This window comes from Magnolia sinica, chromosome 10 (assembly GCF_029962835.1).
Source record: "Magnolia sinica isolate HGM2019 chromosome 10, MsV1, whole genome shotgun sequence".
NCBI classification, from domain to species: Eukaryota; Viridiplantae; Streptophyta; class Magnoliopsida; order Magnoliales; family Magnoliaceae; genus Magnolia; species Magnolia sinica.
Window position 1 is genome coordinate 56276072 of NC_080582.1, and position 27687 is coordinate 56303758.

General features: G+C 41.4%; 1 protein-coding gene across 2 annotated transcripts in view; it reads right to left on the reverse strand.

Annotated features, from left to right (window-relative positions):
* The window catches only part of LOC131258400 (phosphopantothenoylcysteine decarboxylase subunit VHS3-like), a 28326-nt gene extending 6518 nt beyond the window's left edge, over positions 1-21808 (reverse strand). The window contains exon 1 of one of the 2 annotated variants that reach the window (XM_058259715.1): positions 21487-21808. In XM_058259715.1, coding sequence (XP_058115698.1) covers positions 21487-21631 — 145 coding nt within the window. In that variant the 5' untranslated portion in view covers positions 21632-21808. The remainder of the gene's footprint in view (positions 1-21486) is intronic. The other variant, XM_058259714.1, reaches the window with a different exon arrangement.
* Between the last annotated feature and the right edge of the window lie 5879 nt (positions 21809-27687).

Sequence of the window (27687 nt, forward strand, 5' to 3'; positions counted from 1 at the left end):
TTCTACATTAGATACCCAAATTTGTCCTCCAGAAATTATATAACGTAATGATTTTAAAAACAATGCTGAGTTTCTTAAATATGTTGCATATTGGGAAAACATGTGATTCATGGAAGTGTGGTTAAATGTTGGATACCTCAAAAAGGTTAGAACGTTGATGGAATACTTGCAAAGTTTTATGAGAGATTTGTGTGACTTTAAGAAAAAGTCGTCATCATGTATTGAGAACACCAGTTAAAATAGTTGGGTGATAAGAAGATATCACCCGTGGGTTCAAATTCCCAAAAAAGTGTAAATAAGTGGGGCTTTGTGACCCTTAGATTGAAATACCTTAAACCCAAATTGGTACCTCTTGGACTCCATTGATCGAGGCCGACTGGGTGAGCACCCCAATTGAGTGCAACAGACCAGCTATGCAAGCCAAGTAGAGGTTTGTTTTGCATGACCACACTGAGTTGGTCCCTCAAAGTGATCCGATGGATTTGGTTGAAGGACTGCAAATGCCACTAGGGACAGGTGTCGTAATTAATAGTGTTGGCCATCTGAATTAAAATAGCACTGGTTGTTTTATTGGTAAATTGTACTGTGATAGTTGTTAAATTCTTGCATATCATCCACAACATGCATATTTCTAAAAACATAATTTGTTAAACCTTTTATTCAAGACTTTAATACTCTTACTCTATAAATATTTGTTTCACACGATTTTAAAATTATTATTATGTGTGGTGAATTATACGAGACTATCTCAATGGACTTTGTAGCTCACCCTTTGGGAATATTCAGTTTTAGGTTTGAAGTTAGAGGAGAGCATTCCAAAGGTGGAAGGATTTTAGACTTATTAACATTCGTAGTTTAGTTTCTTTGAAGTTAGAGATTTTTTGTAATAAGACTTTAGTAGATGGATTGATTAGTTGGGGAGTCGAGTAGTTGATTAGAGAATGGTGATTATTCTATTGAACTCAAATATTTTACTTTGGATTTGTGGTTGATGATTTAATTATAGTTATTACATCTTAATTCATCGATGTGCGATGGAATGAATGTGTATGAGGTGTGTAAATGTTTAATATTTGTATTATCTTTCATCTCGCACCCTAGAACTCATGACCAAGGTCACTATACCCGGGTGCCAGATCTTGGGGCATGACATTTACCATGAAGTACATCAACCTTATGTGATTTAGAGACGGATGTTGCAGTCATTGTTTATGACTTGTGTTAGTGTATACAGTTGTGTGTACACCTGTGGTATACCATATCATTTGTAATTAGTTTTGATAAGCTTTGCAGCTAACATATATCTAATCTTCAGTTACAGCTAACATATCTTCAATTGCAAGTAGTTTAGATAAGTTTTATAGCAAACATTCAGTTGTAATACTTTTCATTTAAAAAGATGAGCTTAGGGAGAGAGGATGATGGGAAATCATGCACATGCTAACATATCTTCAATTGTAAGTGGTTTAGATAAGTTTTATAGCAAACATTCAGTTGTAATACTTTTCATTTAAAAAGATGAGCTTAGGGAGAGAGGATGATGGGAAATCATGCACATGCCCCCCACCCTACGCACATATTCAAGGAGGAGGCGGGCCCCACTTTCAATCCGGATCGACGACGACATCTTTGGAGGGCCTCACAATTAGGGGCTGTGCTATGGGGTTTTGGAGTGGACCCGATCATCACAAAGATTCTACCATCGGATCTCATAATCGTGGCCCGCTACTTTAGATGATCTAAGAATTTTAGTTTTGATTACTTTTGTTATTAGAAACTTCATGAACGGTTTTGATTGCTTAGTATTTATTTTCTTTAAGTTTTGGTATTAATGCGCGCACATGGCGCAAGGGTAAAATTGTCTTTTGGGGTTTAGGGTTTTCTTATAAATAAAGTAGCCCCATGTAGGTATTGGTATGAAGTTTATGAATAAAATTCCAGCGTTTTCTTCCTCTCTATCTCTTTGGGTTGAAGAATCAAATTGGGTGCGAAACCCTCCCTTCCTCGAAGGGCTAACTACAGTGGTGTGGAGCCACACTTGTTCCAAATCACCCCCACCTCTTTACACCCCACATCCATCATCTTCTACATCCTTTCCATCTTCAGATTCACCATCTCTTGTACCCAAGCTCTCTTCTACAGCAGGGCACAAGCAGTTTTCAGATTCTAGCCCATCTGAGGAGCTGAAACATCGACGGAGTACTACGCACAAACCGTGCATCAGATCGACACGAAATTTGGCATTGAGGGAGTCCTACCCTGGCCGATCCTAGCCTAGAAATCAGTTTCTGATTTTGTGGGCCTCACACATGTGCGGACGGTTGGACACGCACGTGCGCCCAGGGCCATTTGTTGTCCAGCGCATGTGGCTAATCTCAGGTTTTGTTTTCCTCTATTTTCCTTCTCTTTAGACTTAAATCAAACCCCTTAATCCAAATCTCTAACCCTAAGAGTCTCAAATCCTAATTATTCCCAATTTTCAAACCCTAGATTTTCCCCCAAATTGAAACTTAGTGAATCTCTTGAATTGGGGAACAATCCTGTGCAAGAATGGATGACTCTAACAATCCTTTTGGTTTGTTTGGTTTATAATTTTAATTTGATCTAGACTTAAAATTGTGTAGGCTTGGACCCCCATAGATTCCCCTTTTTGAATATTTCATCATGTGTAGGATGTGAAATTTTGTGATTGTTTAAAATTGATACAATCTAAAGCTTGAGCTCTTGCATGTCATATTTAATTTCATGTCTTGCATCAAATTTGGTATCAAAGCCCAAGGTTGTCATAGGGGAATACAATGCATGATTAAGGGTTAGTTCATTTTTTATTTTATTTTTTTTGCACCACGCCCATTCATTTAGGGCTGTTTAGAGGTCCATAATTCATGATATCAGCTGCTGAAATTTCTGTTATCAGAAAGTTAGCAATTCACATTGTTGAATTTTCTGTTATACATTTATTTTGACAGCCATATTGCTGGATTTTTGCAGAGTTGCGTAATTGCATCCATATTATAAGTTCATCTAATGTCATTAGGGTACATATAGTGGAGTCTAGGCGCATATAGTTGCATCTTAGGAACCCTTGAGTTGGTGGTGCATGCCCACACGTATTGGTCGCGGCTTTTGTTTGCACCCCATCATGAACACCGAGGAACTTACCGAGTCTCTCGGGAGAATAACCCAAAAGTTGGACGCCATGGATGCAAGCATCAAAGCATCTTCGCAACAGGTTAATAATCGTTTGGATCAATTAGATGCACGCATCCTTCAAGTTGAAACCTCCACCTAAGCAAACACCACCATTGGTGAAGATACCCAATCTCAAGCAGGTGGTCAGGAAGATAGACAAGGAAATGGGAGTGGCCAAGGAAGTGATCGTGGGCGTGCACCCGTGCACCCACCCCGCGAGGGGCATCGTGATCATTATGACCCAGATGCGCAACTCCTCGAGGGAGTTAGGGTAGAGGCCCCTACGTTTAATGGCCAATTGGACCCTAAGGCGTTTTTAGATTGGTTGGTGGATATGGGCCACTATTTTGAGTGGTACGACATGTCAGATGCTCGCCAAGTCCGATTTACCAAGATGAAGCTTATGGGCCAAGCAAAGAGGTTTTGGACTACTGTGGAACGAAAGAAATAAAGGTCGAGGGAACCCCCAATAGTCCATTGGGAAGAAATGAAAGAAATTCTAAAAGAGAAGTACCTCCCTTTCTCTTATCACTTGAGGTTGGTTAAAGACTGGCAATCTCTTCGACAATGTTCAATGAGTGTAGTTAAGTACATTGAGAAGTTCGAAGAGAACTTGACCCGGTGTGAGGTTGAAGAGGATCTTGTACTCACTCTTGCTCGATTTAAGACGAGCCTTCATTCTGACATTATGAGAGAGTTGCTCGCCAAAGACATAAACACACTTGAACAGATGTATCAAGTAGTGTTGGAGGTCGAGCAATACCTCAAGGCATCTGCGGGAAGGCGGTTTGAGCCTCGTGATTCTGGCGTTAAGGCCAACCCTTCTAAGGCTAAGCCTAGCACTGGATATCAATAGAAGCCTTCCAGTAGCTCTCAGTCTAAGCCGAAGGATGATAAGGATAAAGGAGTTGTTGGGTCTAGCTCGCGTAGAAGCGATGCGACTAGGTGTTTTAGATGTAAGGGGTTTGGTCATTTTGCTCACCAATGTGGCACGAAAGAGGGTACCAAGGTGTTCCTTATTGATGGGCAAGTAGAAGTAGTGCTCCCAGAAAGTGATGGTGAAGAGGAAGAATACGAGCCAACGGAGATCCCTAGTGATGAGAAAGAGGCGGCGCAAGAGACTGCGACACTTGCAATTGTTCGTTGTGCCTTTGCACAAGCAAAGAATACCGACGATTGGCGCTGCAACACGATCTTCTATACCTATGCAAAATGTGGTGATAAAAGTTGCAAGATGATCGTAGATAGTTGTAGTTGTGCCAATGTGACATCCACTGGCACTGTGAGCCGTTTGGGATCGAAGCTTGAAGCCCATCCCTAACCTTATAGAGTGTCTTGGGTTGATGAGACTTTCATTCCAGTCTCACACCGTTTTCTTGTTCCTATTCAGTTTGGATCATATAAAGACACTCTGGTGTGATGTTGTTCCCATGGATGTGATGTAGAGCAGGTCGCGGACAGTTTCATGGCCAAGATGGATCAGAAAAGGCCCGGTCGATGACAGAAGTGATCCGGACCATCGGACCTTAGATTGGGCGTATCTCGCAATCCGGAATAAGTTATCTGACGTAAAATATATGAATTTGGGGTAGAACGAGCTACTTTAGCCAACCAACCCAGATACGCCGGGTTGCACAGCCCGGAATTGCGAAAAAACCCCTTGATCCACGGTCGTTTCCCTGTTTTAATTTCGTTTTTACTATAAATAGTAAGTTTTAGTTTGATTATAACTCTTCATCCGTCGGGCTTTAGGAGTTGCACCCAACGTGAAAAGAGCTTAGAATAATTAGGAGAACGGTTTGGTGAAGCCAAATAGGACACTTACTATTTTTGGCCAAAAACCTTGCGCACTAGTAGACATCACGACCGTCTATAAATAGTAAGTTTACTATTTATAGTAAGTCGCGGATTCTAGGAGTTTGAGTTGTAGTTTGATTCTGATTTCTTTCTCATTGCTTGGTACCCCTATTTAAAGGGTTGTGAACTCGTTTTTACTCATTCATTAATCAATTTCGAATTTATTAGAAATTATTTCTATTTTCTGCTTTCTTTCCTCGTGGATTCGAGAAGTCTCTATGAGGAGTCCTGAGAAGTTCCGTGGATTCGGAATAGTTATCCTCTTGAGGAAGACGGTGCTCGACCTCACATCCTCCCCTACGTCAGTTTGGTATCAAAGCGAGGTTTCTCCTCGGATTGATGGCTTCTAACGACGGGTCGAGCAACAATCTCATGGGCGGTGCTCCAGGGAATTTACCTTTAACCGCGGCAGCTTTCGAAATAGCGCAACGAGAGAATCAGCAAGTCATGCAAGGGCTGCAGGCTTCCATCGACCGCATAGCGGATCTCTTGGCGGAAAACCTAAGGCAATTCCGTGTTCTTGGTAGCAATCCTCCACCCCCAATTAATCGCCCTGATCGCAAGATAGTACTGGCAGTACATCCAAGGGTCATTCCTGAGGAAGGGGGGTCCAGTGAGGAGGAAATTGACAACATAATCTTCCAACACCCCAGACATGGCGGCGATCGAGTAGATCGAACGGATCGATAATTCAAGATGAGGGTTGATATTCCTAGCTTCAATGGCCAACTACACATTGAGGATTTCCTCGATTGTCTTTCTGAAGTTGAGCGATTTTTCGACTATATGGACATCCCTGAAGCAAAGAAGGTCAAGCTTATGGCCTACAAGTTGAAAGGAGGAGCTTCAGCTTGGTGGGAACAACTGCAACTCGCACGAACCAGGCAGACGAAAGCACCAATCCGCACCTGGCAGCGGATGAAGCAGCTACTACGTGCCCGATTCCTCCCTAGCAATTACGATCAGGTATTATTCCAACAATACCAAAATTGTTGACAGGGTAGTCGGTCGGTGAGAGTATACGCAGAAGAATTTTACCACCTGGCAGCGCGTTATGATTTGGTCGAGACTGAATCGCAGCAAGTCACCCGATTCAACGATGGACTACGTATGGCTATCCAGGATCGGGTCTAGATGCAGTCCGTCTGGACGATGAATGATGCAATCAAGTTGGCTACTTGGGCAGAAACGCAACTTGAACGTCCTAATACCCGGACCTATCCTACTGCAAGGATCCCTGTGGCAGGTTTGCCCCAGGGAACTGTACAGCCTAAGAGGAAGGAGCCCGTAGGAGCACGCACTCAACCTCCTACGTTTGAGAACCGAGATCAGGGAATCGGGCAAGCTAGACCCCAAAGGAGCGCATCGACTGCTGCTGGTCCAAGTAGAATCCCGAACCCCTATGCTCGGCCAAGGCTAGATAACTTCTATCGTTGTGGCCAACCGAACCACCTATCAAATACTTGTCACCAGCAAAAAATGGCAAACCTCGCCATCAATGATGGTAGTGCTGATAACCCTTATGAAGATCCAGATATTGAAGAACAGGAGCATGCAACCGAGGACGAGGTAGATAATTCAGGTTGGATTCAGCAAGATCACGGCGAGTCGCTCGTCGTGAGGCAGCTATTATATGCGCCAAGAAAAGAAGTGCATCCACAGCGGCATAACATCTTCCGCACTAGGTGTACGGTGAATCAAAAGGTTTGTGACGCGATCATTGACAGTGGGAGCAGCAAGAACATCGTTTCCAAGGTCATGGTGGAAAAATTGCAATTGAAAACGGAGCGTCATCTCTCTCCATATACAATCGGTTGAATCAAGAAGGTCAGCGAAATAAAGGTAACTGAACAATGGACCATATCCTTTTCAATTGGCAAACATTATAAGGATGAAGTAGTATGCGATGTGGTTGACATGGAAGCATGTCACATACTACTCGGTCGGCCCTGGCAATCTGACCGTGACGCCACTCATAAAGGGCGAGATAATATATATATATTCGTCAAGGACGGCCGGAAGACCATATTGGCCCCTATGGATCCAGAGGGACCACCTGAAACTTCTAAAGTGGAGGGCCGTTTTCTCTTAACCATACGGAACTTCGTGGAAGAATCCAAGTAAATGGGACAGACTTATGCATTAATTGTAAAAGGGGAAGAACTCGAGCCTACCAACATCCCTGAAAGACTGAGGCCCCTGCTACATACATTCAAAGAAATCTGGTCCGATGACCTTCCCGATGGGTTACCCCCCATGCGGGATATCCAACACCATATCGACTGTCCCTGGGTCCAGTTTACCTAATCGTCTCCATTATCGAATGAGTCCGAATGAGTGCGAGATTCTGCAGGGACAAGTAGAGGAGTTGATCCGTAAGGGTCTTATTCGAGAGAGCATGAGTCCATGTTCTGTACCAGCTCTATTAACTCCAAAGAAAGATGGGAGTTGGTGCATGTGTGTCGACATCCGAGCCATCAATAAAATCACCATAAAATACAGGTTTCATATACCACGGTTGGACAATATGCTGGACATGCTAGAGGGTGCAAAAATATTCTCTAAATTGGACCTAAGGAGCAGCTACCATCAGATTCGAATACGGTAGGGTGATGAGTGAAAAATGGCCTTTAAGACCAAGGAAAGATTATACGAATGGATGGTCATGCCCTTTGGTCTTTCGAATGCACCTAGCACATTTATGAAATTGATGAACCCAGTTCTGAAACCTTTCATTGGGCGGTTCGTTGTGGTTTGCTTCGATGATATTTTGATATACAATCAAGACGAAACCACCCATATGGAACACCTCAAGAAGGTCCTTCTAGTGCTCACTAAAAATAAACTATACCTCAATTTAAAAAAGTGCAGCTTCATGACTGATAGCTTATTGTTCCTGGGTTTTGTCGTAACATCTACGGGCATTCGGGTGGATGAGGAAAAGGTGAAGACAATCAGAGAATGGCCGGTTCCTACAAATATTCACGAAGTGCGAAGTTTTCATGGACTGGCGACATTCTATCGTCAGTTCGTGAAAATTTTCAATACCATTGTGTCACCAATCACAGATTGCATGAAAAAAGGGCAGTTTCAGTGGACTGACGAAGCCGACAGGAGCTTTGCCGAAATCAAGCGCAGATTATCCACGACCCCGGTTCTTGTACTTCCCAACTTCGACAAACTGTTTGAAGTCGAATGTGATGCCTCATATGTCGGAATTGGGGGAGTTTTGTCTCAAGAAGGTAGGTCGATAGCCTTCTACAGTGAGAAACTTAGTGATGCATGCAAGAAGTGGTCTACATATGAGATCGAGTTATATGCGGTGGTACAGGCACTGCAGCACTGGCGACATTATTTGATTCAAAGGGAATTCATACTTCACACGGACCATCAAGCTCTCAAATTCATTAATAGTCAAGCTAACATTAACCTTGTGCATGCTAGATGGATCTCGTTTTTACAGGAATTCACGTTCGTACTAAAACATAAGTCAGGGCAACAGAACAAAGTAGCTGATGCACTAAGTCGCCATGCAACTTTGTTAGTCACTATGAGCAATGAGGTTGTCGGGTTCAAGCGCCTCAAAGACATATATGCCGATGACGACGACTTCAAGGACACATGGGTTAGATGCCAAGAAGGTCACCCCGGCGACTTACATATGCAAGACGGGTTCCTTTTCAAGGGAAATCGACTGTGCATCCCAAACAGTTGGCTAAGGGAACAGATAATCCAAGAGCTACATGGAGGTGGCCTCAGTAGACACCTTGGGCGAGACAAGACGCGAGCTCTTGTGGAAGAACGGTATTACTGGCCGCAATTGGTACATGATGTGGGAAAGGCAGTCCAACGTTGTTATATTTGTCAGACCTCTAAGGGGCAATCTCATAATACGGGCCTCTACACTCCGTTACCCGTGCCTGACGGCCCTTGGGAGGATTTATCTATGGACTTCGTGCTTAGTCTCCCACGAACACAACGCAGCATGGATTCAGTGTTCGTGGTAGTAGATCGTTTCTCCAAGATGGCGCACTTTATTCCATGCAAGAAGACTCTCGATGCAACACACGTGGCGAATTTATTCTTCAGAGAAATTATGCGGCTACACGGGGTTCCCAAGACTATTACTTCTGACCATGACACGAAGTTCATAAGCCACTTTTGGCGGACTTTGTGGACTCAATTCGATACACGACTTCAGTTCAGCAGCGCCTACCACCCACAGACTGACGGTCAAACTGAGGTTGTGAATCGCACGTTGGGAAACCTCCTTCGATGTATTTCAGGAGAAAAACCGAAGCAATGGGATTTGGCCTTGTCTCAAGCGAAGTTTGCATTCAACAACATGGTGAACTGCTCGACAGGGAAATCCCCGTTCCAGGTTATTTATATGCTAGTACCTCGCCACACACTAGACTTGGTCCCTCTGCCCAAGCTCCCAGGCATGAGCATTGTAGCGAAACATATGGCTCACAAGATCATAGGCATTCATGCAGAGGTACAAACCAAGCTACATGCCTCGAACGAAAAGTACAAGGAGCAAGCGAACAAGCATCGGCGACAAAAAGTGTTCGAGGTGGGCAACCAAGTAATGGTCCATCTGCGCAAAGAACGATTTCCGACCGGAACGTACAACAAGTTGAAGAATAAAAAGATTGGACCGGTACCAATCATCCGAAAGATCAATGACAACGCTTATGTTGTTGATCTTCCAGATGACATGGCAATCTCACGGACTTTCAACATCGTGGACCTGACCGAGTATCATGAACCAGCGCAAGATGAGAACTCGAGGACGAGTTCTTTTGAAGTGGAGGGGACTGATGTAGAGCGGGTCGCAAACAGTTTCATGGCCAATATGGATCAGAAAAGGCCCGGTCAACGACAGAAGTGATCCGGACCATCGGACCGTAGAGCGGTCGTATCTCGCAATCCGGAATGAGTTATCTGACGTAAAATATATGATTTTGGGGTAAAACGAGCTACTTTAGCCAACCAACCCCGCTACGCCAGGTTGCGCAGCCCGGAATTGCGAAAAACCCCTTGATCGACGGTCGTTTCCCTGTTTTAATTTCGTTTTTACTATAAATAGTAAGTTTTAGTTTGATTATAACTCTTCATCCGTCGGGCTTTAGGAGTTGCGCCCAACATGAAAAGAGCTTAGAATAATTAGGAGAACGGTTTGGTGAAGCCAAATAGGACACTTACTATTTTTGGCCAAAAACCTTGCGCACTAGTAGACATCATGACCGTCTATAAATAGTAAGTTTACTGTTTATAGTAAGTCGCGGATTCTAGGAGTTTGAGTTGTAGTTTGATTTTGATTTCTTTCCCATTGCTTGGTACCCCTATTTAAAGGGTTGTGAACTCATTTATTAATCAATTTCGAATTTATTAGAAATTATTTCTATTTTCTGCTTTCTTTCCTCGTGGATTCGAGAAGTCTCTGTGAGGAGTCCAGAGAAGTTCCGTGGATTCGGAATAGTTATCCTCTTGAGGAAGATGGTGCTCGACCTCACGTCCTCCCCTGCGTCAGGATGTTGGCCATATCATTTAGGGTAGGCCCTACCTCTATGACAGGGATGTTACCATATTTGGTTGTTTGAATGTGCGTACATTCTGGTTTGAGGGCAAGAAAGTCAAGCTAAATCCACTTCCACCCAAGAACACGATTTGAAAGGAGTCCACCAAAAAGAGTGGTGTGAGCGGCTTAAAGGAAATGAAGGAATCGAAGTCCAAGTCTAAGCCTCTCCAGATTTTAAATGCCAACGATTTTGAGCGAGAGACTGAGTCGGACTCGATGATGTACACCCTTGTGGCTAAGGAGAGTGCACCAGAGACTACTGTAGAGTTACCCACTGAGGCCATTCCGGTAGTGGATGAGTTTCGTTATGTCTTTCCTGATGATCTACCGAATGAGCTTCCCCTATGAGGGATATACAACACGCCATTGATTTAGTCCCTCGGGCAACTCTATCAAGCCTCCCTCATTACAAAATGAACCCAAAGAAGCATGCAGAGTTGAAGAGGCAGGTTGACGAACTCCTAGAAAAGGGTTTCATTCGAGAGAGCATGAGCCCGTGTGTCGTGCCTGCCCTTCTTACACCTAAGAAGGATGGCACATGGAGGATGTGTGTTGATAGTAGGGTCATCAACAAAATCACAATCAAGTATCGGTTTCCCATACCGCGTCTTGATGACATGTTGGATATGATAGCCAACGCTACTATCTTCTCAAAAATTGACCTCAAAAGTGGTTATCGCCAAATCGGTATACGCCCTGGCGACGAGTGGAAAACAGCCTTCAAGACGAAGGATAGGCTATACGAGTGGCTAGTTATGCCTTTTGGGCTGACTAATGCCCCAAGTACCTTCATGCGTGTGATGACCCAAGTGTTGAGGCCCTTCATGGGGAAGTTCCTGGTTGTCTACTTTGATGATATCCTGATTTATAACGTCACCAAGGAATAACACCTCAACCATTTGAGGTGGGATTGTGGGATCCTTAGAGCCGAAAAATTGTACACCAACCTAAAGAAGTATGCATTTATGTCTAGCAGTATCATCTTCTTAGCAAGGTATCCTGTATCGGTATCGGTTGGCATAATGATGCCCTCCGATACCAATACGGATACGGGGGTGTAACGGTGATACGGGGGCGTAACGGCCCGAAACGGTGCATTTTTTTTTGCCAAAAAAATATGAAAAAATATATATTAAATCCGGAATATTCTAAGCATTCCAAATATGCATTCATTTATAAATTGGAACATGTTTATGGTGGTGTAATGGTCCACTTTTTGGTGAGAAGTTGTATCGGACTGTCTAATGAATTTATGAACCAGATAACCTGAATTTGACTACAAAATTCATATATTTAATTTTCTAAATATCTAATTTATATACTTAACAATTTGATATCATTTCTCCCAATAGTTCTTTTAAAAAATGAAATTAAATTCAGGTAGATCGCGTTGCCAATTTGGGGCTGACTTGGAGGACCAATCCATGCCCCAAATCAGCCTCAAATTCATGCAATTTATTGGCATTATCCCACTTGTGAATTGGTGGACATTTATTGGATAGTGAATCATGAAAAAAAAAAAAATCAAAAGGCCCTATTTTAAAAAATAAGCGTCCATAAATTAACAATTAAAACTATTCAAACAATTTGATTTTGGCATTTTGAGTTAGCAATTACAGTCCATAATTTAATTGGTAAATTTTAAGTTAATACATGTCTCGTGTACAATTTTTTAAGGGCCCGAATTAGGTAGGACTCGGATTGTTGAGTGTAGCACATGAGTGTAAAAGTTTTTTGGACCCCACTCGTGATGAATGTGTTATATCCACACCGTCCATTCATTTTGCCAAATAATTTTAGGGCATGAGCCCAAAAATGAGGCAAACCAAAGCTCAGGTGGACCGCACCAAAAGAAACAACAATAATTAAACGACTACCATTAAAAATTTATTGGGGCTACAAAAGTTTTAGATCAAGCTGACATGTGTGTTTTCCCTTCATCCACGTCAGTGTGACCCTATTAACAGGTTAGATGGAAAATAAACATTATAGTGGACCTTAAGAAATTTTTAATGGTGAGCATTCTATAACCACTGTTTCCTATGCTGTGGTCCACCTGAGATTTGGATCTTACTAATTTTTTGAATCATAACCTAAAATGATGTGGCAAAATGGATGGACGGCATGGATAAAATACATACATCATGGTGGGGCCCACGTGGCACGTGTACATTTTATTAACTTGTGCGACATGCTGCGTAACTCGTACCTAGTCCATTCATTTGACATAAGCAAGTCATGTGGGTCTGATCATGAGGTATGTGTTATATCTAAACCGTCCAATCATTTGACGAGCTCGTCTTAAGGCTTAACACGAAAAATAATACAGATCTAATTATCAAGTGGACCACACTGAAAAAAGTAGTGGGGGATTGAACGTCCACCATTGAAACCCTTTTTGGGATCACAGAAGTTTTGGATCAATATGAAATTTGTTTTTCCTCTTTTCCGATACGAAATGAAAAAGAAGGGAGAGAGAGGGAAACCGAAAAGAAAAAGAGGGAAAGAAGAGGGAGAGGGAGAGAGGGAGAGAGAGAGAGAGGAGGAGGGCTGCAGCCGCAGCAATCCGAGAAGAAGAAGAAGAAGAAGAAGAAAAGAAAGGGGGAAAAAAAAGGTACGGTTTTTTTTCCCTATTTTCTTTAGCCCATAACAGCCGTTACAGGGACGTAATGGCCGTTATGGCCCGTAACGGTCACAGAATCGACCCGGGGGTGCCCATTTCGACCCCGCATCGCGTAACGATGTCGGCCGATACGGTCGTATCGTAACGGATACGAGACACCTTGCTTCTTAGGTTTTGTTGTGTCATCTGAGTGTCGACGGATCCCGAGAAGGTCAAGGCTATCATCAATTGGCCTGAACTACGCAGTATTCACGAGGTGCGCAGCTTTCACAGCTTGGCCACCTTTTATAGACGGTTCATTCGAGGCTTCAATTCCATTATGGCTCCCATCACGAATTGCATTAAAAAAAAAAAAAATGAGAGTTTCAATCGACAAAGGCAGCCTCGAAGGTCTTCAAGGAGATAAAGGTCAAGATGACCGAAGCTCCAGTCACACGACTTTCGAATTTTTTCGAAAGTTTTTGAAGTCGCATGCGATGCGTCAGGAGTCGGCATAGGAGTACTTAGTCAGGAAGGGCAACCTATCGCCTTTTTTAGTGAGAAACTGAATGAGGCAAAACAAAAATACTCCACCTATGACAAAAAATTCTATGCGGTGGTGCAATCGATGCGCCACTTGCGTCATTATCTATTGCCCCAAGAATTCATCTTGTTCTCAGATCACGAGGCCTTGAGATATCTGAACTCTCCGAAGAAACTAAACCCTAGGCACGCCAAGTAGGTTCAGTTCCTTCAGTAGTACACTTTTATGCTTAAGCACAAGGCCGGTGTAGAGAATAAGCCTGCCGACGCGTTGAGTTGTCGAGTCACATTACTCAATTCCATGAGTGTCGAAGTCACGGGGCTCGGGCTTGTCAGAGAGGATTATTCTGATTGCCCCGATTTTAGAGTTGTGTATGCATCGTTGTTAGAGAGTCCGTCTGGAGCCAGCGGTGAGTATTTGATATTGGATGGATATTTGTCTAGGAGTGACCATTTGTGCATACCTTGCACCTCCCTCCACGATTTTCCTGTCTGGGAGTTACATTCAGGAGGGGTCACAGGTCATTTTGGTCGAGACAAAACCATTGTCCTAGTGGAGGATAGATTCTATTGGCCAAGCCTCAAGCGAGACGTGGCCAAAATTATAGGGCAGTGTTGTACATGTCAACTAACAAAGCAGAAAAAGCAGAATGCAGGGCTATACACACCTTTGCCAGTTCCATTCGCCCCTTGTCAGGACATCAGTATAGACTTCATGCTTGGGCTTCCCAAGACCATTCGAAAACACAATTCCATATTTGTTGTCGTGGACCGTTTTTCTAAAATGGCCCACTTCATCCCTTGTTCGAAGACTTCTGACGCATCTCATGTTGCCAAAATGTTCTTCAGTGAGGTTGTCAAACTTCATGGGTTACCCAAAACCATAGTGTCTAACTGTGATGTGCAGTTCATGAGTTATTTTTAGAAGACACTATGGCATATGATGAGTACTAGGCTCCAATTTTCTTCTGCCTACCATCCTCAGACCGATGATCAAACTAAGGTGGTCAATAGGAGCCTAGAAAAGTGTTTAGTGGGGGAGCACACCAGGACGTGGGACACTGCAATACCTATCGCCGAGTTTGCATTTAATAGTTCCGTCAATAGATCCACAGGTTTGTCCTTTTGAAGTTGTTACTAGTTATAAACCTAGGAAGCCTTTTAATCTTGTCCCAATGTCCGTCCCATACGCCATCAGAGTCTGCAAAGTCCTCTGCACATCATATTCATTCATTGCATCAAGAAATCAGGCGAAAGATCAATACCAGTAATGAACAGTACAAATTTTCCGCAGATCAACATAAACGATTCAAGGAATTCAATGTAAGGGACTGTGATGGTCTGCATCAAGCCAAAACGGTATCCTCAGGGAGCCGTTCGGAAATTACACGCACGTAGCACTGGACCATTCAAAATTATAAAACGAAACAGTCCAAATGCATATATGGTAGATCTTCCACCTTCCATGGGAATTAGTTCCACATTCAATGTGGAGGATCTAGTTGCATTTCAAGGGACCACTGATACATTGTCCGGCCTTTCACCTAACCATCCTGATTCCCCAGACCTTTCCCTTAACCCATGGCCCCTTCCCAACCCATTTTCCCAGCCTCTACCTCCCATATATACCCTTCCCACACCCAGAGAGGAGGTTGAGGATATTCTAGACCATCAAACAGTATCGACGTTGGACGACAGCTTTCAAAAGTTCCTTATCAAGTGGAAGTCACGCCCAGCTTCAGACAGTACGTGGCTCACTGAGGAGAAGCTTCAGAAACTTGATCCAAATATCTTGGAGCGGTTAAGGGTTTTCTTTCGCTAGTGGCGAATCTTTCGCGGCAGGGGAGAGTTGATGGGGACATCATGTGCACGCCCCCCACCCTACGCACATATTCAAGGAGGTGGGCGCCACTTTCGATCTGATCGACGACGACATCTTTGGAGGGCCTCACAGTTGGGGGTTGCGCTATGGGGTTTTGGAGTGGACCCGATCATCACATAGATTCTACCACCGAATCTCATGATCGTGGCCCCCTACTTTAGATGATCTAGGATTTTTAGTCTTGATTACTTTTGTTATTAGAAACTTCATAAACAGTTTTGATTGCTTAGTATTTATTTGCTTTAAGTTTTGGTATTAATGCGCGCACATGGCGCAAGGGTAAAATTGTCTTTTGGGGTTTAAGGTTTTCTTATAAATAAATCAGCCACATGTAGGCATTAGTATGAAGTTTATGAATAAAATTCTAGCATTTTCTTCCTCTCTATCTCTTTGGCTTAAAGAATCAAATTGGGTGTGAAACCCTCCCTTCCTCAAAGGGCTAACTACAGTGGTGTGAAGTCACACCCGTTCCAAATCACCCCCACCTCTTTACACCCCACATCCACCATCTTCTACATCCTTTCCATCTTCGGATTCACCATCTCTCGTACTCAAGTTCTCTTCTGCAGCAGAGCACAAGCAGATTTCAGATTCTGGCCCATCTAAGGGGTTGAAACGTCAGCGGAGTACTACGCACAAACCGTGCATCAGATCGATACGAAATTTGGCACGAAGGTAGTCCTACCCTGGCCGATCTAGCCAAGAAGTCAGTTTCTAACTTTGTGGGCCCCACACAGGTGCGGACGGTTAGACAGGCATGTGCGCCCAGGGCCATTGTTGTCCAACGCATGTAGCTTATCTCAGGTTTTGTTTTCCTCTATTTTCCTTCTCTTTAGACTTAAATCAAACCCCTTAATCCTAATCTCTAACCCTAAGAGTCTCAAATCCTAATTATTCCCAATTTTCGAACCTTAGATTTTCCCCCAAATTGAAACTTGATGAATCTCTTGAATTGGGGAACGATCCTTTGCAAGAATGGATGACTCTAACAATCCTTTGGCTTTGTTTGGTTTATAATTTTAATTTGATCAAGCCCTAAAATTGTGTAGGCTTGGACCCCCATAGATTCCCCCCTTTTTGAATATTTGATCATATGTAGGATGTGGAATTTTGTGATTGTTTAAAATTGGTATAATCTAAAGCTTGAGCTCTTGCATGTCATATTTAATTTCATGTCCTGCATCAGAGGAGATATGTAAAAATCCTTCTCCCCTTCACTTTTCTCTCTTCACTTCATTTCTTCTTCTATCATTCATTATGGTATCGGAGCAGCACTGATACTGATCCAAAACTCTCTTTCAATCATTTATTTTTCTTTTCATCCTTATGAGGAATGAGAAAGCAAAAACTGGCTTGTAATGGCTTTGCTACTTAATTCCATGCAACCTAATATCAATCATGGCCTCTATCGTTTCCAAATTGCAAAAGATATATGGGATAAAGTTGCTACCATGTACTCCCATCAAGAAGATCTAGCACATCTCTATCAACTTCACTGGGAAAATAATCTCGAACAAGGTTATGTGACTGCAGAATAATATTTTGTGAGCTTGAATCAAAAATGTTGCGACCTTGAATCAAAAATGTTGCGACCTGGAACACTATCAAACAGCTATTATGAGTATGGAAGGTTTAAAAAATCCAATGAGTCAACTGCAAATATTTAAATTTTCAGCTAGTCTTCATTCGGATTTCGAACCTCAACGTATACAGGTTCTTAGAAGAGAGTTCCCACCTTCCCTTGAATCCGCATATAATTTATATATGCACAAAAGCAAGAAGACGAGAAACATCTCACCCCACTATTCCAGAACGATCAGCCTTGCTAAAAGATTCAAAGATAGGTAAAGGAACAGACAAGGAAAATGGACAAGGAACCGTGGATGGAGACAGGCTCCCCTGTACACATTGTGGGAGAAGAAGACACCTAAAGGACCACTATCGGATACTTCATCCAAACCTATGTAGAGCTTTGAACTAAGCCTTCTGTCAACATGAGCATTGTAGAGGAATCTATTGCCTTTACTTAAAGGGATCCAAAGGATAAAACTATTACTAAACTCCAACATCAACTAGATGAGTCTAGGGAGAGAGGAGAAATATGAAAATCCTTCTCCCCTTCTTCACATTTCCTGCTTCCATTCATTTTTCTTCCTCTATCACACATTAACTTGTTTTGTCTTTGGAGTAGTCTCTCTAAACATTTTTTTTTTTTTTTGAAGACACAGGGTGTCCCCACCTCTTATTTGAAGTGAGACTAATCCCTGCGGATACACGCAATAGTCTCTCTAAACATTAGTTAAGTATTTATCTATTTCTTTAGTTTTATTTGATTGCAAGTGATGATTGTAAACTTCATCTAGTGTTATCTTGATAGTTATAGGTGTTACTTTAATGGTGTCATGTAATGGTAAGATATTTGATTTTACATGTTAATTTACTAGTTACAGGTGTAAAGCCAATCTAACCTGACCCAACCTAATGTAACCTAGCCTAACCAGAAGTATGTTAGGGTTGAGTATTTAATACAGTGGGCTGAGCTCGGTTTGGGTCTAGGGTTGGGTTGGGTAATAGGCAGACTCCACTTTACGGTGGGTTGGGCTTGGGTTCACCCTCGGCACGACCTGACCTGCCATAGTTGAACCCTTGAACATAATAGTTTTCCATTGTTTAGGGGACAACTATGTGTTGTTTGCAATTGCGATTTCTCAATTTGTGCTTTGATGACTACAAATATTGGGTAAATAATAACTTCTGTTTTTTCTTATTTTTTCTGATTTATGCCTAAAAAATATCACAAATATCACAAGATATTTGTGAATATCACAATATATTGGCATGTATTAACGATTTGTCATACAAGGTATTTTTTGTGATATCCCCTTGTTTTGTTTTGCTGACCTACAATACCAATAGTATTGGGCAATACTATCGATACATTAAACATTGTTTGGTATGGGCTTTAAGGAAAAATGGAGGTGAAGGATCTAGACTTCTATATCCATGAGCACCTTGTCAAGGGTCAAATGTGTGGCTACCTTAAGAGCTACAGGTGGTTGCGCCAAGCTGCCAAGGGATGAGGATCCCCTTCCGTACAATGGTAGCAAGTTTATGCAAGTGTTTCAAAAGGAGAGCAATTTCTCATGGATTTTTTCAGTTGGTGAATCCCTTTATATTTTGCACCTCCAATTGCCTAATGACACTTTAGATGTCATGAGGCTCTGAAAGCCATTGAAATTTTAGATTATGCTAAGATGGTCCAAAATACTATCATGCGCAAGAGCAAACCTTGAGAAGTGCTCTACTTCTAGTATTGGAACCTCGACTTATCAAGAGGACAGACTTCTATTTTGGGGTGAATTGATCCTTTGCTATCTTGGCATCCCACCATGGGCTGATCCTCGTCTTCCTTACATGTGGGATCCTATTGTTGCAAAATTAAGAAGTAGATGGCCATTTGGAAGTGATCTTATCTTTCTTTAGGGGGATCGAGCAACACCAATCAAAGCTTCCATTGCCAGTTCTCAGGTTTACATGTTATCTTTTGCAAAATTCCCAACAAAGTGGCAAAAAGGATTAGAGGAGCTTCAAATGAACTTTCTTTGGCAAGGAAGTGGTTATCACTTGACAAATTGGGAGTTGCAAAAAACTTTAAGGAAGATTCGGAATTGAAGGAATCAAGGAAGTTGGGTTTGTTAATGAAATAGTGGCGAGGGTTTGAAGGGAATGCCCCTTGGAGATCCCTTTTGTAGAAAGAGGAGAGGATGGTATAAGATTTTTTTTTTTGAAGAGCAAGAGGATGGTACAAGGGGGGAAAAAGATAAAGAAGAAAGTGAGTGGGAGGACAACTCATATTTGGTGGGGAAAATTCCTAGGAGTTAAGATTTAAACTAGGGAAGTGCTCAACAGTAAGGTTCTGGGAGAACATTTGGTTGAGAAATAGATTATTGGTGCCTTCTTCACGTCAAATAGATTATTGGTGCCTTCTTCGCCTCTTATGTGACAGGTAGGAAGCAGGGTCAAATTAAAGAATAGTATGTAATGCATGGAACAAAAGGAATGAGCACTTTTTTTATGATAAGGTGGCTTGAGTACACCCATAATTGCACAAAGCATCAAGGAAAGCAGCAAGAGATTTGGGTGCGGTAGAAATGAAGAATCTGTTTCAAATTGTTAACAAGTATTCTCAATAAAATTTCAGTTATCTCTTGAAAAAAAAATTCTTAAAAAGTATAAAAACATAGGAAGGTAGAAGGCTGTGCAAATAACAGAAACGTTGGTCACTTATATTAAAGGGGCTCTCTCTTGCAACTAATTCAACAAAATGTCAACACCAGAGGTCATGTCGAATTGGACGCCATTGTCTCATGAGTTTGATTCTGATAGTTCCTTGGGCCAAATTGGGAGATGCCTCTAGTGGGTGCACAAGAAATGAACGTTAATGGCATTTTCCTCTTCAAATGCAGACTTCTCTTATATGGGAGGTATTATCAAGAGATAAGGGTAATACTAATGTCGTTTTATCTGGCCAGAGGAAGGAGGCTATTTGCTAATGTCAGTCAAGGTCCTTTTCACATAGGGTTAGAACTTTCTATTCCTCCTTGATGGAACTTTAAATGTGGAAGCAGCTCAACCCAGAAGCAACTTAAAAAAGAAAAAAGAAAACCCGCAACCCAGAAGCGGAGGAGACTAATCATATTTCATGTAACATAACAATCAACATTTTCAAACAAAATGAAGTGAGGCCCATCTGCAAAATCCCATCCCTTTCGAAAGCCCTAACAGCTAAACCTATCCTTCAAAATCCCCATCTACCCATAAAATCCAATGCAAAACCCTACATTGGTGAGAGATGTGGCAACAAACCCCAACTTCATAAGCATTATCAGTTCAAAATGCATCTTCAACTAGAAGAAAACATAGCTTTTCTTTCCCTTTTTTATTTTTGGCAACAAAGCACAGGAAACAAGAAAAATCTAGATTATAAATCCCAACAACTACACTCAATTAGAATAAAATGATAAATATAGAAGATGACATGGGGAGTGAAATAGAACATGAAACCATGAGCTCCCAAGCAGTGGGAGGTGAAATCTCCGACCATGTGCCTCTTGAAGAATGAGCCGGCGACTCGTAGGCAGTGGCTTGGTTAAGGGAACCCTAGCAGCTTAAGAAAGCAGCACTCTAAAAACCCTAAACTCATATTAAAATATTCACCAAACCTTGTCCAAAGCCCTTAAAACCAGAGAACAATCTACACCCGGGAAAAAAAATCCAAGCTTTCATGATTGGGTTAGAAAAAGATACAGAAAACAGAAATCCAGAGAAACGGCAACAACTCCAAGACTTCCAAAAAAAAAAAAAAAAAGACAAGAAGTAGACAAAAACATATTATAAAAAAATAAATAAATAAATAAAAAATCAAAACCCTAGCATAGCCCCAAAAATACTAAAAGCCAGTCCATAAACCCGAATTTTCAGTATAAGGCAAAAACCCCAAACAATAACAAACAAAGAAAGAAAGTAGAAGCAAAGAATGAAAAGAAAAACACCATTCGCTTAAATGTATATGAAAATATTCAAAACCCAAACAGCATAAAAGCAAGACTCTACAACCATACTACCAAAACCCTAGATTTTCAAAAAAAAAACACCAAAAACAAAATCCAAAATAGATAGAATTATAAAAATAAAAAATAAAAAATAAAAAAAATAAAAACTTAACCCTCATCACAAAAATCACTTACCAGTAAAACCCAGATGACCAAAAAAATCCAAAAACAAAAAAGAAAAAGACGAAAATAAACGTAGGGGAAATTGAAATACATACCGCCAAGAGAAGCCAAATAACAGATTTACTAGCAACAAGAACCGTCTCAGCCACAACGCCTTCCATGACAGTACCCAAAACCCTCTCCCAATCAACCACCCCACCATTCCTGCAAACAACCTTCTCAATCTCCATCTCCATTGCAGAATCTATGTATTAAAAATAGGAGAGAGAAAAAAACCCAGAACCCAAACCCTAGACGTAGAGAGAGAGAGCTCTAATTAGAAAAGAGATTCCATGAAATGCTTCTCTCAAGAAAAGGGATTTAAGATACCAGGGTTTGCTCTCGGTCTCTCACTCTCCCACTCTCCAGCTGGAAAAATAAAAAATAAAAAATCATACGGTCCTGATGCATCTGACCCTGAACTTCTTTTCTGTCCTGACCTGAGGCGCCTCTTTGTACTTGTACGGCTCCACCCTAGAGAATCCCAACCGCTGATAGGAACGAACGCCCAGACGGATGGTGCGACTAGGATTCGGTCGTGACCCCTCCGGTACCGACAGACGGTGCTGGAAAAGCCTGGGCCTACCATTATGCGGGAAGCGGATTGCGTACTGAGTAACTCAGTACCCTTAGCATACTGAGTAAACTGTGTGGGTCCACTTTTGTTTATTTATTTTATCCACTCGGTTAATCCATGTTACCAGATAATTTTAGTGCCTGATCCCAAAAAAGAAGCAAATTAAAATCTCAAGTGGACCACATCACACGAAACAGTTTGATTGAACCTCTACCATTGAAATTTTTTGGAGGCCAAAGAAGTTTTAGATGAAGCTGATGTTTGTGTTTTCTCTTTATCCATGTCTTTGTGATCTTATGAATAAGTTGGATGACAAAAAAAAAATTACTTTATACCCTAAGAAAGTTTCAACGGTGGAAATCCTTATTCCACAATGTTCCCTGTGTAATGGTACACTTGAGTATTGGATTTACTTCAATTTTGGGACCAACCCCTAAAATTAGCAGTAAAAATAGATGTATGGTGTAGATAAACCACATAAATTCACAGTGGGTCCAACTGAGTTTACTCAATACGATAAAAGCATACTGAGTAACTCAGTACACAATCCGATTTCATTATGCGCGTGTTTTATCCAGGTCGTCCATCCATTTTACCGGATCATTCTAAGGCATACGTTAAAAAATAAGGCAGATCCAAATCTCAGGTCGACCACACGACAGGAAACAGTAGTGATTGAGCGCCCACAGTCGAAACCTTCACACGGGCACAACAGTAGTGATTGAGCTAAAATGAGGACCAAAATAGATGGACAGCATAGATAAAATATATACTCATTGGGGGTATACATAGCTATTCAGCAGTGAAGTCTACTGGAGTCATCACTCCGAATCCGAATCCGAATGAGAGACCGGTATTCTCAACCGCACCTGTTTCCGGCTGAGTGCAGAATATTCAGATGGAGTCTACTGTATTTGTATATGTAAATCCACTCCGTCTATCAGGTGAAAACCCTTATTTAAACCATAAATACAAGATATAAATCTGATAAAAGATTTCTATATGTTACACCAATAGAAACGATGTATAATTGTTCGAGATGTAGCCGGCCTGAGTTTCAAATGACCATCATTTGAATATGTTCATTCATCACTTATGATTTACACCAGATTAATGGTTTTGACGAAAGATATACCCATGTGGCCTCACGCACAAATCTATGGCTGCAATTACATTCCTATTGTTTGGGTAGCGCGGCCCACCTGATTTGTAGACTTCGCTTCTACTTTTAATCCTATAATCAGAGATAGAAGCTGACGGATGGAGTGGATTTTACAAATTGAACAGGGTGATCCCCCAAAGCAATGCAAATATGGGGTTGCAAAGGATCCGGTACAATGGAAAACACTTCTCTCCGGACACAGATTCCCTGGAAAGCCTTTCGCATAAAGTTTTTTCACCGTGAATTTAGGTGAGACCAACCATGATGTTTGTGAGAAATCAACCCATCTATCTATTTTCTGAGTTGGCTGTAGAGCATTAGCCAAAAGCGAGCTGATCTAAGACTAGTGATCCGAAAATGAGCTGGAACTAAGACTCACGGAGGCAGAAAAGTTTTGAACGGTAATGACGTTGTGAACCGAATGGATGGCATGTAAACATCGGACTTAGGAAGGTTTCAACGGTGGGAATTTCACTAACCACATTTTGGCCCACTTTAGTTTTGGATACTTCTCAATTTTGATCTACTAAAATAAGCTCACAAAATGGACAAACAGACAAATTTCTCAAAAGTGTCATGGTGAACCCCACCAAAGTTACGCATTTACGAACGCGAGAGTCATTGGCAAGAGATCTGCGTCCCCTCTCTCGCCTGGTAGTCGGACTCTAATTGCATAGTACGCGCCACCCACTTCAGTGGTGTGTTAGATGGCAAAGATATGTGGGTTGATATATATATATATATATATATATATATATATATGTGTGTGTGTGTGTGTGTGTGTGGGGGGGGGGGAAGGTACTATGCGCTCGACCTCACGAGTCCGTCCCATGAGGTCGAGCTGTGTGGGCCCCACCGTGATGCATTTTGAAAATCTAACCCATCAGTCAAATGCACCATTCCATCGTGGGACTAAGTCTCAAAAATCAAGTCAATCTGTGACTTGTGTGGGCCACACCACATACAGAAGTGGGGAGGGGCCATGCACCATTAAAACATTCATAATCAGTTTTTTGGGCCCACCGAGATGTGGTTTGCAAATCCAGACCATCCATTATATGTGTCCCACTTGCATGAGGGTTCAGACCAAGTTTCAACAGCATTCAAAACTCAGGTGGGCCCCACCAAGTGCTTTTATATGTTTTAACGGTGTTTCACATGATTTTAGATGGTATGGCCCACCTGATTTTCGTATACGGCTGATTTTTGGGATATTCCATAATTTAGAGGGTATCCATCAAATGCACGGTGTTGATGGTCGACGCGCATCATGGTGGGGCCCACATAGCTCGACCTCACAGCAGCTAATAGTGAGATCGAGCTCATAGTACCATATACCCTTTTCCCTGTATGTGTGTGTGTGTGTGTGTTTGCTTTAACTTGCTTGGGGCTAACCATAATATTTAAGGAAATAAAAATATCAACTTAATCCAAAACTATTGTGGCCCAATAAATTTTTAATGGTAGCAGGTGTGGCCCACTTGAGCATTGGACCTCCTTATTTTTTCAACTCATGCCCTTACAATGATCCGGCAAATTGAATGGCAGATACGGATATAACACATATATAACGATGGAGCCCACGTAACTTTGCCACATCAATTCACCACCATAGTCCATGGTTTGAACTACATTAGGCATGCATACAGGGGTGCAATTATTGGCTGACATAGATGGATGACCTCATGTGGCTTCACACGGATGAGATCCATCCGGGCCGTCAGATATGCCACCTGCGTTTGGACTGTAGCTAAAATATCAGGCCGATTCAAAAATCTGGCGTTGGAAACATTTGAGATGGGAAGTCCCACCATCATTGTCAGTAGATTCAACGCTTGTCTTTAAATGCCGATCCAATCTAACTAGTCTTTTTTAAGTACAAAAAAGGAGGAATATATTCTCCAAAATCAAGACATTCCACGACCTATTTGAATTAGGCTACATGAATTTAAAGTTTTAGGCATGAGTTCACGTAGCTTCCTATGTACCGGCCCACATATTTCTTAGGTTGAGTTGCTTTTGGTATCCATTGTGAAAATATGACCGATGAACTGAATCTAATGGACATTCTCCCGCAAGTGGTGCTACGGTTAGGTTAGCCGTAGCCACACCCTCCAATGACACCATCTAGCTTGGCTAGTGCAGCAATGAAAGGTTGTAGCCCCCGATCATCGGTTGAAAAAATAAATGGTTAGCATAAGAAACCCATCTAAAGTGTCAAAATAGCAGTCAAAGATTAGTGGGGCTCCATATATTAACGGTCTAGATCATCCAAATGTGGGTCGACTAGTACAAATGGATGCATCCATGGGAGCGGAATTCCCTGCAACACTTGGTTTTATGTACAATTATCAAGTTCTGCGCGCACAGCATGTTGTCTGTGTGAAATCCACACTATTCTTCAGGAGCTCTCCTGGATTCTAGGCCTTGGGGCCAAAATTTACCCAAATACACGATTCAAGCGGGCCATACAATAGAAAAATGAGGATGAGAAGCCAACCATAGGTTTGTACGTGCAACTACTATGGTTGTATCATTCATCAAGTGTGGCTCACAAGGATGAAAGGAACATACAAAAACTAGCGTGATCCAAAACTCAAACAGGCCACACTTGTATGAATTTTCAGTTTTTTTTGTACTTTTACATTAATACTATTGGTGTGGCGCATATGAATTTTTTTATTAGGCTGATCTATTGTATGAATGAGGAATATAATGTTTTAACATGATGGGTGGTGTAGATTCCATGTATGTGTGTGTGTGTGTGTGTGTGTGTGTATATATATATATATATATATATATATATATATATATATATATATATATATATATATATATAGGCTGATCTATTGTATGAATGAGGAATATAATGTTTTAACATGATGGGTGGTGTGGATTCGATGTGTGTGTGTGTGTGTGTGTGTGTGTGTATACAACATAGTGGGATGCACTAAATAAGTGTTGTAGATGATTTCTCTCCCATAAGGGCATGACCATTGTGGGGCTGATGCAATGCACATATGGCAGTTTCCAACTTAAGGAAAATGGCATGTGTACAAATTAGCTGATTGTTTGCCACTAATCATATTATACAGACAATGTACTAGAGCTTTTCAATACATGCGATGTGGAAATTAGGGCTAGGGTTTTAGTCCCTCCCATTCTCTATTTATAAACTAAAAAATATAAAATAGTGCTATGATTATTTAGCTAATTGTTTGTCACTAATCATATTATACAGACAATGTACTAGAGCTTTTCAATACATGCGATGTGGAAATTAGGGCTAGGGTTTTAGTCCCTCCCATTCTCTATTTATAAACTAAAAAATATAAAATAGTGCTATGATTATTTAGCTAATTGTTTGTCACTAATCATATTATACAGACAATGTACTAGAGCTTTTCAATACATGCGATGTGGAAATTAGGGCTAGGGTTTTAGTCCCTCCCATTCTCTATTTATAAAGTAAAAAATATAAAATAGTGCTATGACTATTTACATCCATAGATATTTATAAGCTAAGTTGGCTCATGTATTTTAATCATGCCTAGCTTGGATACAACCGATAAGACGAGAGTTAAAGATGTCCTTAATGAAAATATATGCATGTTGATTCTTTAATGATAAGTGAGGCATAAAACATAATACCTTGAAGAGGCTTTGTGTGTACAAAATGACAGTGGGCATTAGAGGACCCCAATCCAATCGGCATCACAATAGGCGGAGAAAGTAAGATGACCATGAGGCACTTAGAGAATACCCTTCCTAGGAACAACTTTAACAAAACGAATAATGCAATAAACAGTGCTGAGATGATATGACCATGGGGCTTACGAAACTGCTTGATAATACTAACTGCATAAACAATATTAGGCCGCTTGTTATAGACAAGTAGAACAACTTACCCACTAATCGGTGATGCATCTTAAGGTTAGCTACAGGCTCTCTTTGCAAGGTGAACAACTGATTATTAACTTCAATTGGGTCATGCAAGTCAAGAATCCAATATACCCATGAGATTTAAAAGGTTTAATGCATACTTACGCTAAGTACAAAGATCTCTTTCGAGGAATGATTAACTTCAATGCTGAGGAAATAATGAAGTGAATGAGATTTTTCATCTAAAATCGATCCACCAAAAATGTCTTGATCACAGAGATGTCATTAGTATTGTCACCAATGATAAGAATATTATCCACATAGCCAACTAAAATATTAGTTGAGTTGTCAAGCCATCTAACAAATATGAACGGGTTAGATAGGTACAGTTGAAACCCTATATATAAGATAGTAGAGTTGAACCACTCAAATTGAAAATGTGAGCCTGTGGCGTAATGTGATTACCAGGCTGTACATGCGCAAGTTTGGCAGATCTAAGGAATGAAGGCTATGTCCTATAAGAAGGGTAATTGGGACCTATTAAAAATATATGCCTAATTAAAAACTAATTGCCAAACTTAAACTAATTAATAATTAAACTAAGCAAAGTAATATAATTCTAAGGCTTCCAA